General features: G+C 33.1%; 1 protein-coding gene across 7 annotated transcripts in view; it reads left to right on the forward strand.

Moving 5' to 3' along the window:
• The first annotated feature begins 3,064 nt into the window (after positions 1-3,064).
• The window catches only part of EYA1 (EYA transcriptional coactivator and phosphatase 1), a 162,992-nt gene continuing 151,434 nt past the window's right edge, over positions 3,065-14,622 (forward strand). For 4 of the 7 annotated variants that reach the window (XM_021002151.2, XM_021002139.2, XM_021002143.2 and 1 more), the window contains exons 1-3: positions 3,065-3,198; positions 8,390-8,439; positions 10,255-10,382. In XM_021002151.2, coding sequence (XP_020857810.1) covers positions 10,259-10,382 — 124 coding nt within the window. In that variant the 5' untranslated portion in view covers positions 3,065-3,198; positions 8,390-8,439; positions 10,255-10,258. Of the gene's footprint in view, positions 3,199-8,120; positions 8,440-10,254; positions 10,383-14,622 lie in introns of those variants that run through there. The other 3 variants (XM_021002142.2, XM_021002140.2, XM_021002141.2) reach the window with 2 other exon arrangements.

Raw genomic sequence — 14,622 nt, forward strand, 5'->3', positions numbered from 1 at the left:
CATTATTCCTTCTTACAGTCCTTCTTAAACTCTTTATTACCTGTATGTTACCATTTAATTTTCAGGAGATTAATTTCCTAAATTATGCCATTGACAAACAGGAAAGACTAGATTATACTCATATGTACCTTCATTTATCAGTTAGAAAAATTGTGTGTTTATCATAAAATTCTAGGAGATAATCCAAGCGTAAGTATACAGTGAACAGAGTAGATAGCAGGATGTAATAATCAAATATACTGATGAATTGAGTGTGAATAGAGTTCTTTTGTATTGATTTTTCCTCCACACTTTCTTCCTTTCTTCTTCCCTCCCTCCCTCCCTTCATGTCTGGTTTATTAGAAATGTCTACATTTAAAGTTATGGATAGTAACTTCAAAAAGATTCCAGTTTGATTGTACTACAGATAGTATACCAGGCTATTGCAAATTTCCCCTTTAGTGATGAAATATGTCAATATGGATATTGTGTTTTTATCCAAATGACTTGAAGTTTTTCTGTTCATAACTACCAATCATTAGCTACACTATCATGCCAATTAGTGGTCACTTTGAATGTATGATACTTTTGATATTTCATAATTGCATGCATAGGTCACTTAAAGATAGCTCATTTGGCTATATAAGCACAAATAATTAAATTTTAATTTAAAAATATGCTATGTAATGATAGATATAATTTAATCTAGTTGAATAATTTTCTTACTTATTTGTGACTTCCATTGCAAATCACACCTGCCAATTATTATCTTAAATGGTTAGTGTTGTGATATTTACTGATTATAAATTTTTATAAACTACCTAAAAATAAAATGAGATTTTGATGCTTAATTGTAATTTTTCAATGTTTAATGGTATATAATTCAAATCATAGATCTTTATTGGAACAACTGAGATGTTATACATACTCAGGGTTGAATTTTCATATATCACCTCAGTTTTAAAAGAGATGGTATTTCAAAAGTCTTTGGGAAGAGTTATGATTTAAAAACAATGACCATGGTTATGGTTGATATTTTAGATTAAATTAATGCTTTATTACATTTTATATGACAATACTAGAACTCTCCATTACATTCAGTGTTAGATTTTCTGAATAATTAACTTTCTTCCAAATAATATCTGATATTTACAGAATAAGAAACTATTATAGGTCAGTAAGATAATCCTATATCTGCTGGAGATATAGACAGGTCCAATAGAAACCTACTTATTTTGAACTGGCCTCCCACATATGAGGAGAAGGGTATCCCAAGATTCCTCTCTCATCTGTACTACATAAAATGGAATCATAGGTGAGTTTGCAACTTGAAGCTGTATTATAGCTTTGCCAAAGCTTTCTTTGTCTGAGGAATTTAGATTGGCATCCTTTCTGAAAAAAAAGTTCATTACTTCTATTTCATAAATAGAAGTTTGTTCTTGACTTGAAATAGTTGTCATTCATTCATAAGTTAAATAAAGGTAAAAACACATCTTACTAATCTTAAGAACCAGGTTGCTGAAGAAAAGTTGTACTAATTGATGACCTCAAAGCTTAATGCAAACATTATATGATATACTAGTAGCAACCCAATTTTAACAAGTGCTTCTTTATAAATCATTACCTTGTTCTTTTTTAAAGGAGACTGTTTTTTTGATAGAAAAGTCTTGGCACACAGAAAAAGGTTTCATGTAATAATAAAAACAGTTGGAAAAAATACCTTAATATATAACAGAAAGGAATTTATAAGAATTCCACTTTATTTTTTATAATATAAAACTTATGATGAAACAGGCAAAAACAGAGACATTTGTACTCAGACTTTGATCTAAGACCTGTCATGTAAAATATATAGTTAGATTTTTTTAATCAATGCTTTTAAATATTTAGAATAAATACATTATTGAAATAATTGACCTTAACCTTCAGAAGCCATTTAATAGTATAAAATGTAATAATATTAAGAAACTGTAAAAATGCAGTTTTCAATTTTATTCTTAATCATAATATTCACTCAGATGGTATAGAGTTCCATAGTGTCTCATGTAGCAAGCTGCAAAGATTCGAACTGTATGAGAAGCTTTTCTCCTAAAATGATTTTAAATTCAACTATTAAATACTGAATCCCATTCATATACTTGCTCACATAGTTTATGAGAAGGTAATGTTCTCGGAATGTTGAGAAATGCCTTCATTCCAACTTCCATTGGATTCACCATAAAGGTAATGATTTGAGTTAGAATTTAGTTCATTTGTAAATTCGCTTTTTTTTAATCTTCTGGGTTGCTAGGAGTTAGCAAAAGGTAATTAACCTCCAAACCTGTAAATCAGGTAAAAATTATGAAGAAAGATTTAGAAAGCATTGACTCTACTAGTTTCAGAAGGGAGAACAACAACAAAATCTTTGGAAAAGTGTTTAAAAAGTGATTATACAGCAGCCTCCCAAATAACTATATTGGCAGCTGCTGTTAGAACCGAGTGTGTGCTGACAGAGTGCTTCCACTAAGTAATTCTCACACAACTGTTTATCCAGATAGCATGAGGCTCATTCATTTACATAATAAATTTTTCTAAAGCAGCAAGATTGAGTCAGACAGAAGAGTGCTCATTTCAATTGTTACATTTAAACCAATAAGGTTAGGACAAGAGAATAGCTGTGGTTTGGGTTGCAAAAACAAAACCAAAAAAAAAAAAAGCCCTTAGGCTACATGGGCAGACCTACAAGACTGAGCAAACAAATAGGAGGGATGAAGATTCTGCTGTTTCTTTGTCTAAGGATCTTAGATATTATCTGCTGCTGTTTGGTGGGGGGGAAAGCCCACTGCTCGAAGCTGTGACTAAATAGAACAGTGGGAGCTGATGGCTCAGGGGTTGGTGCTAGATACAGACTCTCTAGTACCACTTCCGACTTTAAGTCTTCCTGTTAAAGTCCACTGCGGTGGTTTTCTTCCTCGAGGAACCGTTTTCTCGCAGACACTCGGCAGTCAGAGCCTCCAGCAACAAACTGGGAGCTTTGCCTTTAGCTTGGGTTTGCCCTCCAGAGACTCTGCACTTCTGTTCTTGGGCTCCACTGAGAACTTCTAAAAATCACCCTCACCGTCGTCAGCACAAAACTATACCTTCCCCCAGGGATCTAAACATGCACGGAGCGGAGATTTGTTAAAGCAGAGAACGGGAGAGAAGAACGGAAAACTAGTGGATGCAGCAGACAAGAGCTCTGTAAGTACAAGCTGGCTGTTGATTGTGGAGACTGACCAAAACTGTCTTGTGGGCAAAGTCCCAGATAGATAACAGGAGAGATGGATTGGGCTTCCCCCTCCCTCTCCGTTGAAGGGTTTTTTTCGTCTTTTTTAATGAAAAACAATACTTAGAACTGGCCAAATTTGTGGGGCAATTTCTATTACTTCATTAATCCCGATGTGCCATCCTAAGTAATCTAGTTATTACCTACAAACATGATTCTAATCATTAATGATACATCATCCCGAATCGTGTAAGTTAACATGTTGCGTTCTACGTTAACGCTGTAAATTTAAACAGAGAAATATTGGAGGGCTATTGTAACATTTTGCAGACAGCATTTGGCACTGCTATTATGAATGGTCTCTCCAAGTAATATTGCATAATATGGAATGGAAAAGGTACATTTATGCATATGTTATATTGCATATATGCAATGGCAATGAGTGCTTTTTCATAGCCCCACTCAAAAACAATACCTGAGCATGAAGAAAAAGCTTAAAATTTGGAAGAAGGAAGCAAAATGAAGATAAGTTGGCAGCACATTTTGGAGGAGTAAAGTCGTTTCCTTAATATGTTTAAATTCCCCCAAAGATAAAATATGTGACTCCTCAAAAAGGAACTTTTCAGGCTGATAAAATATGCATTTATACAAATAAAACCTTTGGCCTTGATTGGCATTTCATTTGACTTATAGATATATACCTATCACTTTGAAATCAAAATGTTGATTTTTAAAAGATCTTTTAACTTATTTCATAACCAAAGCTGATACAAGAACCACCAACTATTTAGGAATATATATGTCCTGGAATAAGTATTTTAAAATAGATTTCAGCACAACATTACATGAACTTTACTAAATTCAGACCTGTCATTGTATTTACTAGGTTATTTTTCTCCATGTTTTGACACCTAAGTGAATGGCAAGGGTGAAATAGGAAAAAGTTAGTGATACGTCACAGTGTATAACATTTTTGTCATCATATAACATTTTTCAGATAAGCTTTAATTGATAATTATTTTATTAAGTCTTTTGCTCCATACTGTTCATTTTGGAAGCAATATACTTATGAAAAACAGCGCTCATACATTGTCAAATGCTTAACAGTTAAGGCCCAGTGTACTTTGTGAGTGAACAGCCGTGGATTTTCAAACCTGAAAATACTTTGCGGTGACAGACAGAGAAGCCTAATTGAGCCACTGTTCAGCATTAGGTTGTCTGCCATTTAAGGATACAATTCCAAAGGAAAGGCCTTTCTTATGTGTTTGATAGATATAATAAATGGTTTCTTAAAAGAAAATTGCCCCTTGGAATTTTTTTTAAATCTGTGGTATTTTCTGAAAACCAGGATACAGTGGAAGGGTAATATACTTGAAGAACAAATCAGTTTACATTTAGTCAGATGTCAAAAGCATTTCAGTCAAAGTTTACTTAAGTGTTTTTTAAGTCAACTAAACTTTGAAAACTGTAGACGCTATATAGATCAATTATTTAATTGTTCTTGTTTGCACAAGAATTCCGTTTTTTAAAAAATTTGCTTTGAACTATGTGATCAAGACCAATGTCTTGTTGGATGTAGAGAAATCCATAATTAATTCTATTTGAAAACATTCCATTTATAAATTGCATATTAAAGGATAAATGAATAAAAACAGTGAAGTCTAAAGGATACCTGTCTGTGCCGTGTGTGCTTTTGAATCTGTGTTTTTGCTTGTTATAATACAGTTGCTATGGTTATAAGTACTGATTGGAGAGAATTTTTACCAAGAAAAATATGCTGCTTGAAAAGCAGGATTATCATTAAGACAGGTTTTCCCTATGAAATAGTCTGATGAGAAAATAGCCATTGTCTTTCAGATTTGGTAGGGACTAGGGTCGATCTGTGGTTGAACAAAACTAGCTTGCCTGCCAGCTCTATTTATTTGGATAAGCTTGGTACTTTCACTTTGAAAATTTCTTTTCAGTTAAAAAATGTTTTAAATTACAGTCATTTTATAAAAATTGCTTCTAGCAAGCAAAAAAAAAAGACTATGGAAAACCCATAATTTAGACAAGTACCTATGTTTTATTTGCTCTGTGCTGCTGAGATTTAGAATCCCTTACCATTTACAGTTTACTTTTCACAGAACATTATTAACTTTTTGGCTTCATACATGATCTTCTGTCAGATGCTTTTGATTTGTAATTTAGCAAAGTATAATAAACAGTGCAAAAGTCATGAATTTTCCTCTGCATCCCTAGCTCTGTGGTAGGGAAAATGTGATAAAATGTGTACCTTAAGTCTTGTTTGATGATCTCTCAAAGCAAGTTTGCCTTCTGGAAATAATTTCTGGGGTTGAAGAGCATGGTATTAACAGATTTAATGTGGCTATTCAATGGATTGGTGAAGTACTCTGTGAGGTTTAACAAAATGAGAGAGACAAATTGAACATCAACAAAACTTACATCTGTGAAGAATTATAAATTTAATTAGAAAAAAGGCAAACTTAAAAGACCTCATTAACTAATCAGAAGTCAATGTTACCAGTTTGACTTTTTTAAGGGTAGAATTCTGTGACTTTCTTATCAGTTTCAGTTTGTCTTTTATAAGAACCTCTCAACAAGATATTTCTATTTTGTAGATAAAGAGGAAATGCTTCAAAATTAAGTATTTGAATTATGTATAACCTTATGTGAGATACAATATAGGAAATGCATATACAGAAATCATTTGAAACTCCAAATAAGGACACTATAGTGAATGTTTTGAAAATATAGGAAAAAAGAGTAAATTTGAATTAACTCGATGCCTTATTATATCTTTTCTGAAGTCCATTGAAGAGTTTTTTTTTCATTTCCTAATGAAAATAACCTTAATCAGTTTTGGAAGATATTGCAACTTAGACTCTTACCAAATACAGCGACTTTTATTAAGCATAGTACATCATAAGAGAAAATCAACACCAATCAGAAATAGGTGTCCTTTTGCATAAGTCTTTAGAAGAGTCTGTTTTCCTTACTGTATTGTAATGTTGGGCTACATATAAAAAAACTAAAAGCATGTGAAGTGTAGCATTTTGTAAACTGTAACTAATTTTGCTCACATCTGTGTCTAATTGTTGTCTGCATTCGCATTCTTGAGAGTAGATTTATTTTTCCTGGACCTCTATGTGGATTCAGCTGACCAGCCTAAGTGAGGATTAGTTGTTTTAAAGTTATTTTGATTAAAGAGTCATTTTTAAATACAGTAACACACAACACATGGTTTAAATAATCCCTGAGACACAAAGGAATATATCTGAAGTATACTTAATGAAATGAAGATCGTGGATGTGGACTTTCAGAAATCTTGGAGTGTAAAAAGTGCAGCACATGATAACTTGAACCAAGCTCAGCGGAAATAAGATGTGGTCTTGAAAATACCTTTAAATTTTGGGTTTTTTTTAAAGGAAAGTGTTAGATTCATTTGTGCTCATATTAAAATTCCCTTTATAGTTAGTGGTATCTTATTTTGAAATTGAAATTCTACAGGTCAAACCTTAAACATAAAATATAATTATTTCAAATTATATAATACCAAATTTATATTACAAAGATATCTAGCAAATATGAAAATAGAAGTATCAACAAAAGAATTTTTTGTAATCAGGTAGTATAGTCTAAATAAGCTCCTAGGTAACTAAGCCAAGATCACTTTTAAAACAGTTAGCTTTCACCTATAATATATTCCAGATATATAAAAATAGCAATAGGAAAGTATATCCTTGAGGTATATTGCTACACTTTCAATCATTTTATCTTGAGTTTAAGCATTTTCTGAAAAGACTGTGTTTTAATTTCTAGAAACTTGTCTCTGCTTCCCGAAATTGACTTAGTTTATTTGAATATTTTAAAATTTAGATTCCCATCTAATCTTTTAAATTTATTTTTTAGCTAAGGTTTTTTTCCCTATATACATGTAATGGAAATGCATACATTGAAATAATATCTAATGTTATGAGCCTGTCAGACTTTGAGCACCTTATTCTTATGCAAAAAGTTTATTAATTTTATAATTAGAAATAACAAAGCTCAAACACTGATTATGTTTGCCTAGATAATATTTATGCCACTTGAGATGCTTTGCTTTTCTTCTCTATTCTGTAATCATTAGTGATATCAGTTCAGGTTGAATGAAGACACATCAAAAATCTGGAATTGAGTGTCATGGAAACACTAGGTAGAATACATACTCTTCACTGGTGGTTCCAGGTCAACAACCAATCTTCCCCTGAACTTTATCACCTGCTGGCAATTTGGACTGTCCATGGAAGGACTGTGATATCAAAGGCTGTATATTAAACTATTCATTGTATCCTAACTAAATGCAAATCCATCTAATAACAAAAGGGTCCATCATAATGCTGTTTCACCAAGGTGTTGAGTTGATTATTGAAATACTAAATATACTGATTTTCTGGACAAGGCTTAAAAGACAGATAATTAACTAAAGACTAAATACATTCTAATTCTGAAAGCAATGAAACTATATTGATTATTTTATGTTTACATGAGAGAAGTAGCATAGCTATATGCAGAATATATCATGGAAAATACATTTTTGCTATTTTAAGTCAGGCTGGCATTAAACGGAGTTGCTTAGAAACTGTTCTAATGAAGGTTAAAGGACAAACAGTAAGAGTAGAAAAAGTTCAACATGATAAGGATAAGAAACTGTCAAGACTTAAAGGGGTGGGTGGGAAATATATTTCAACCAGTGATAACAGAAGATGAAAGATCTTTTGAGGATGCAGGAGGGTTAATGTTTGAACTACTTCTGTTAACCATGTTGATTGGGTGAATAGCTACCTTTCCTAGGCACCCTTTCCAAGTTGCCTTCCCCAGGCTGCTTTGCATGTTGATTGGGGGAGGGGTAATCCAGTTTGCAGCTGTCATAGGCCAGTGATGAATCACTATCCCGTCATTTGGCTGCCTTCCCCCTTACACGGGGAGAAGGATAGACCTGCAAGAGGAAACAACAGTTGAGACTTCAACTTATAGACAATATGCCTTTCACTGCTGCAATATCCCCCTTTTTTTCTTTCGGTTAAAGGCTGTATTGTCATCCTCAGCCATGTGCTCTGTATAATTAAGCCTGGACACTGAGGCAGAATAACAACAGCGTCTAATTTTTCTCCCTGACCACAGGTGCAAAAATCTCAAACCAGTTCAGATGTTGCTGTTTCCTCAAGTTGCAGGTAAGGGCATTACTGATATTGGGCTTTTATTGAAGAAGACACTTTATGATCCCCATCCATTTTTACATACGGTTTCTTCATTTCTTACCATTAATAGCAGAAATTTTCATTGTAAGCCATTTAGCAGCTTTCTGTGCATGTAAGATTGTTGTTTGTAAGAAGAAATGCAATAAGAGACTGAGCTTGAAAAAAAAAAGCATCATGAGCCAATAATCATTTCACCGTGGTAAATATCTGGCAGGCCCATATAAGTGAGTACCTACTGAAACAGATGAGATTTAGCCGGATTTAAAGGAATCCTGGCTGGAATTCAGCAATGAAGGTGAATTTGATAAGTTTTCAAAGGAAAAATAACTTGAAAGTTTTTCAAAGTTTCTATTGAAATATTAAGAATATTTTAAGTGGCCCTACATAACTGATTTAATTGAAATCATTAAGCTAAAATTTTAACTTGCAGTAGCTCTGAGTTTGTAGGTGAAGAGTAAAGAGTATCAACATCATATATGTGTATGTATATACACATACATGTGTCAGCTTCATATGTACAAGCTGTTCCAAAAGTTTTAGTGCAGCTTTAAGCTGTTAATGTTAATGTTAATTTAAGCTATTAAAGCCTAAATCTGCACCAAGATTTTTGGGTCACCTTGTACAACATATAAATGTATGATATCCATGCACATCTACGTGTGTGTATATTATGTATTTATAATACATATATCCTCTTTTAAGGAAGGGGGACTTTTTTAGAATTTTTAGAAGTCCTGGCTAATTAGAAAATAAAGCAATGTGTAGCTGTGCTTTTTTGTAACTTAAAATAAATCTTCCCAATCTTCCCCTACCCCCTTTACTAACAGACTACAAAATATAAACTGGCAGTTTTCTAATGGTGAACATGACTAGTTGCTTCTGTACCTTTATGAAATAATTAACTGCTGAATATAAGAACTTTCAGAGGGAATTTATCTGTTTCTATATTGTAAAAATGTGAAATTACAGCACTGAAGTAGAATTTTCTTATTTCCCTGACTAAGTGACAGCTGAGGAACTAGCAAGTGCTAAGGCAGCCTAATGCCTGTATGGATTCCCTGTATGTCGGCCTTATCCCTTCTCAATTGGGCACGCTGTATATAATCCACAAAGCAAACAAGTGAGCCGACATAATAATGTTTTAATGCTGCATTTGTTTCAAGGGAAACAGAGGAACAATTAAGTAGTTTGCCAGAGTAAACACATGCATCAGGAATATCTCATTCCCTGTCACTGGACTGTAGGCTTCAAGTGTTTTATTTGGTTTGGAGACCCATTAAATTACAATTGGGTGGTAAATTATGAGGGAGTACACAGTGCTAATTTATTGCTTCTTTGGAGCATACTCTATAATAAAATGATGGTCCTTTACATTATGTATATACAAAGGTAACTTTTCTGCTGTGAAAAAAGTGTTTTTAAACATTTTTGTAACATGATTGAATTTCTTCTTTCAACATTAAAAATAGATGTATTGAGCTGTGACCCACAGAACTACTTGTTCAGTTTGGGGTGGAGTAAAGTAGGGATTGAATAGCATATTTAAAAAAAAATCAGGATGTGATCTCTCATGGATATAAGCTTTGATATCTCCCATTGGCTGTTAACATCATAATAGGAGTAGCAGAAGTCACAACATAAGACAACCATTTGGATTACAAAAAAAAAAAAGAATACAAGGAAAATTTCTACATGTGTATTTCAAAGAGGGTATCAAATAGCAAGCACATTAAAGAGTGGTGTTATGAATTTAATACATCTGTCAAATGGAAGACTTCTTGTCTTTAGGTCTATGGAAATGCAGGATCTAACCAGCCCACATAGCCGACTAAGTGGTAGTAGTGAATCCCCCAGTGGTCCAAAGCTTGATAACGCTCATATAAATAGCAATTCCATGACACCCAATGGCACAGAAGGTGAGTTTTTTTTTCCTTCTGATTATTATTTACTTAGTATTTTCATTTGTTACTATGGACCATTTTTTTTAAAGATTCCTATGGTTTGAAATGATTATGCCAATGAATGTCACTATTGCTCTTTTATTTTCCAGTTGCTAAAATGAGATATTTGCAAATAATTAACTTTCTATATTATTCTGAGATGAGTTATTTTCCATTCACATACACTGAAAAGTATTGCTACTGATCATTTTTACTTATGTCCCATTTTTGTTCATTCTTAAATATCAATAACTGGTTATTCACCATTTTTCAATTAAATGAGCAGTAAAAATGCCAAATTATCTTATTTTATGCTACCCTTTAATAGATATAACTAATTTTGGTAAATTGTGAGATTTTAAAATAATAAAATATTTTGATTATCTGTTGCTGTTCTTTAAGCCATGGGTACATAAAAAAGTCAAATCACTAGTTTACAAAATATGTTTTAAAATAACAAAGCATTTTAGTATTAAAACTCAGTAGTATATCTCAGTTAAAGTTATGCTGTATACATATTTTATAACTAATTACGATAGTTTATAAATCATAGGTTTAATTCATCTGTAGAATTTCATAGGTGATTTTAGATATCATGTACCTTGGGCATTTTTAAATCTTAAACATTTACATAGATGCATTATAGAAAATATTATCTAAAATGACATGAATCATGCATGTGTGTGTGTGTGTGTGTGTGTGTGTGTGTGTGTAAATACACTGTTTATTTCTGCTCTCACCTAATGTAAGTATTTTTTGTTTGCTTACTCTTGGCCCTAGAAGAGCAAAGACAGTGAGCCACTGTAATCTATAAAATTTAAAATTTCTGTATACTGGTAAATGCAGAGATTTTGTTTCCAACAGTAGTTCAGGAAATTGTACCTCCTATAATTCATTATAGTAAAATAATACAGTTACATAAAATAAGTTGTTTCTCTTGTAAGTTGAGGTTTATATTTTTGTACCCCACAGAAACTTTTAGCAAAATTTTAAGTAATAATTATTTCTGTGATTTATATAAAATGAGGATTTGTTAAATTGTCTTCCATAACTTGAGAAAGACAAAACAAAACAAAACAAAAATCTTCTTTACAAATAATTAATTTTCATCCAGAAACCTTTTTTGTTCACTTACACTTGGGAAAAAAATACCTAAACTTAATTTATATGAATTATAGGAATACAAAAGAATTTTTAAAATTTATGTGACATCTAGCACAAAGCCGAACAGCTCTCGTTTTCTTTTTATTTTTCTTTTGGCCTTTCCCTTCAGGTGACAACATGACTCTGCTCAACACTGCAGCCTGGTTTTTAAATATGAGTACTCAGACCACTGCAGGTTTGTGTGACTGTGGTGAACACAAACACAAAGGTGTTAGCGGGCATTCACAGATACTGGCAGAGAGCTTAGGAGAAGCATCACAAAGAGAGTGGGCAACCCTTCTAAACCTTCTTAGTTATTTCAAACACTGGGGTAACCGCCTGAGCAGGCCATTGTATAGTATACTCTATGGAGTGGATGGTGGGTGGGGTGCTGGACTTAGAAACAGGAAGACTTAGTTTCAAAGCCTGCCTCTGACACTTTGTATCTATGTGACTAGAGGTGTGTCACTTCAGCTTTTTAAGTCTATGAGTTACAAACTTGTGGCTCTTATCCCTTGACGTGATGAGCAACTAAGAAACAATATATCTAGGTTTCTTGTTATGTTATTCAGTAATTCAGTTTGCTCATCATCCAATTCCATTTATCAGTAAAAAACCTCAGCCATAAGTTGAAGTGATCTTAATGAATGAATTAAGCATAAGTAATTAAAAAAAACTTCTCTAACATTTTGCTGAAACACAGTCTTAAAAAATGTTAAGCCACATCGTTTTAATGTATCTTATGTGTGTTGGTGACTTTCTCTTTGGAGTGCCGCATTGTAGTGGTGTTTGGTTTGCTCTTTTTCTTGCATGTGGAATGGTAAACTTCTTTAAGCACACACATTTTACATCAGTTTGAAGGTGATTTGGAGTAGTGTAGCTTTACAAATTTTATGTATCAGGAGGTTGTTTTTATTTTGTGAGCAGTCATACACCATAAGATTCTACCACCCCACTTCACTCTACAGACTAAGTGGACTTTGCTCTATAACCTAGAGATCTTAAGTTCATTTCCTAAATTCTAAAGGGGAAAGGGAGGTGACAAGATAAACCTTAGAATGGCTATTTAGGGGCAGCTAAGTGGCGCAGTCGCTAGAGTACCAGCCCTGAAGTCAGGATGACCTGAGTTCAAATCTGGTCTCAGGCACTTACTAGCTGTGTGACCCTGAACAAGTCACTTTACCCTGATTGCCTCAAAAAAAATAAAAGGTAAAAGAATGGTCTTTTTAAACAAATATCCATGTCCATTGATTCTGCTCAACATATTTTCAGACATGTCTTGCACTGATGTAAAAATGGGACTTTGTAGATTGATATTTGTGTGTCATTACTGTCATTTTTAGTATAGATTTAGTTATCCTGCTGAGTTGTGCAATTTTAGGTCCCTACACTGCTTTGAAAGAAGAGACCTCATGCTTCAGAATATGCCATGGCAACCTGTCTTTTTAAAGTAATATAAAATGTTTATATGCTAAAATATAAAACTTCAGAAATTTTCAGAAGATTTGAAGCTAAAATTATTATTATCCAATTTAGGCTTCAAATCATTTAATTATTATACCTATCTCTTCCATTATGTGTTTCCTTCATTTCTCTTGGCCAACTCTAAAAGAATGAAGATTAAGGGTTGTTAGGTTATTGTTACCCAAGATTCCTGTCTATAATCTTATCATTCTGATATAAATTTTCCCTTGTTACTTTTGACTGTTTCAAAACAAATAGGAATGTTGCAATTTGCAATAATAACAATAATAATGGCTAGCATTTATATATGAGATAATACTTATAAAAGCACTTAGCACAGTGCCTGGCATATAGTAGGTACAATGTAAATGCCTTGTCTCTCCTTCTTCATCCCTTTTTAAGGTTTACAGAGAGGTTTGCAACTATCATCTCATTTTTATCCTCACAACAATCCAGGAAAGTACCATTGTCTCTTGTGGATAATAATGACATGGAACACTGGAAAACAAAACAAGAAAACCAAATCTTAAACTCTTATTACTAAAAACAAAAAGTCAAGAAGTCAACCTCTGCCCTTAACAAAAATAAAACTTTGATTCAAAAGAAGGAAGACGCCAATGATCAACATGGTTTTGTTTTTTAGAAATTTAGGAAGGTAATTGGAAATACCCTTGGAAATCGTTTCCAAAAATCATTAGGTCAGCAGAACCTACACATTTTTACACTGGTTCTGCCCACATTCATCTTGTCTACCTTAACACTTTTCATGCCTCTCAACTTTTCACTGCTTTTCTATAAGAAAAAATAAGAATTTGCCTTCAAGAACATCAACCATCACTTCATCAGAAAAACAAATAAGGGAATGCAAAGGAAAAGCAGAGTGTTACATTGTATGTGTAGCCTCTGGTTATGGGGTCAGAACATGTCTTTTATGCCCTGAGTACACAGGCCAGTGCCTATTTTCATGGTCAATCAAGAAGATAAATACAAAAAGGACTTGGAATCATGATTTCAAATACTGTGCTTTTCCTTTCTAGTCCCATCTTATTTGGAATAGATAAGTGCTGATTTCTTTGTAATAATAATAGTCAGCATTTCTGCAGTGCTTTAAAGTCTGCAAATCAAGGCTTGCAAGGACTTTACAAACATTCTATCATTTTATTGTCAGAATAACCATGGGAGAGAAGTATTATTATTATGCCCAAAAGGGGAAATTGAAGAAAACAGAGGTTAAGTGACTTGCTCAGGGTCACACAGTTAGTGTCTAAGGTTAGATTTGAACTCAAGTCTTCTTGACTCCTGGTCCAGAACTCTATCTATGGATCAACCTCACTGCCTGCATCTCATGAATAAACATTCTTTAGATTCTACCACCACCACCACCACCCCCAGTTCCTAATTTTCTTTGAGTGTTGCTTATTATTGTTGTTGTCATTGTTATTGTTACCAGTATCATCACCACAATTATTTTTCTGGTTTGAATTCTGATTGTAGTTAAAATGAAATAATAGATAAGGACATGTATTAGCCACAGGAGAAAAAAGGGGAGGGAATAGAACAAGGGAGGAAATTGATGTGAATTTTGTTAAAGGCAATTTTGATTTAGTAA

This window comes from Phascolarctos cinereus, unplaced genomic scaffold (genome assembly GCF_003287225.1).
Source record: "Phascolarctos cinereus isolate Bilbo 61053 unplaced genomic scaffold, phaCin_HiC Scaffold_4;HRSCAF=312, whole genome shotgun sequence".
NCBI lineage: Eukaryota > Metazoa > Chordata > Mammalia > Diprotodontia > Phascolarctidae > Phascolarctos > Phascolarctos cinereus.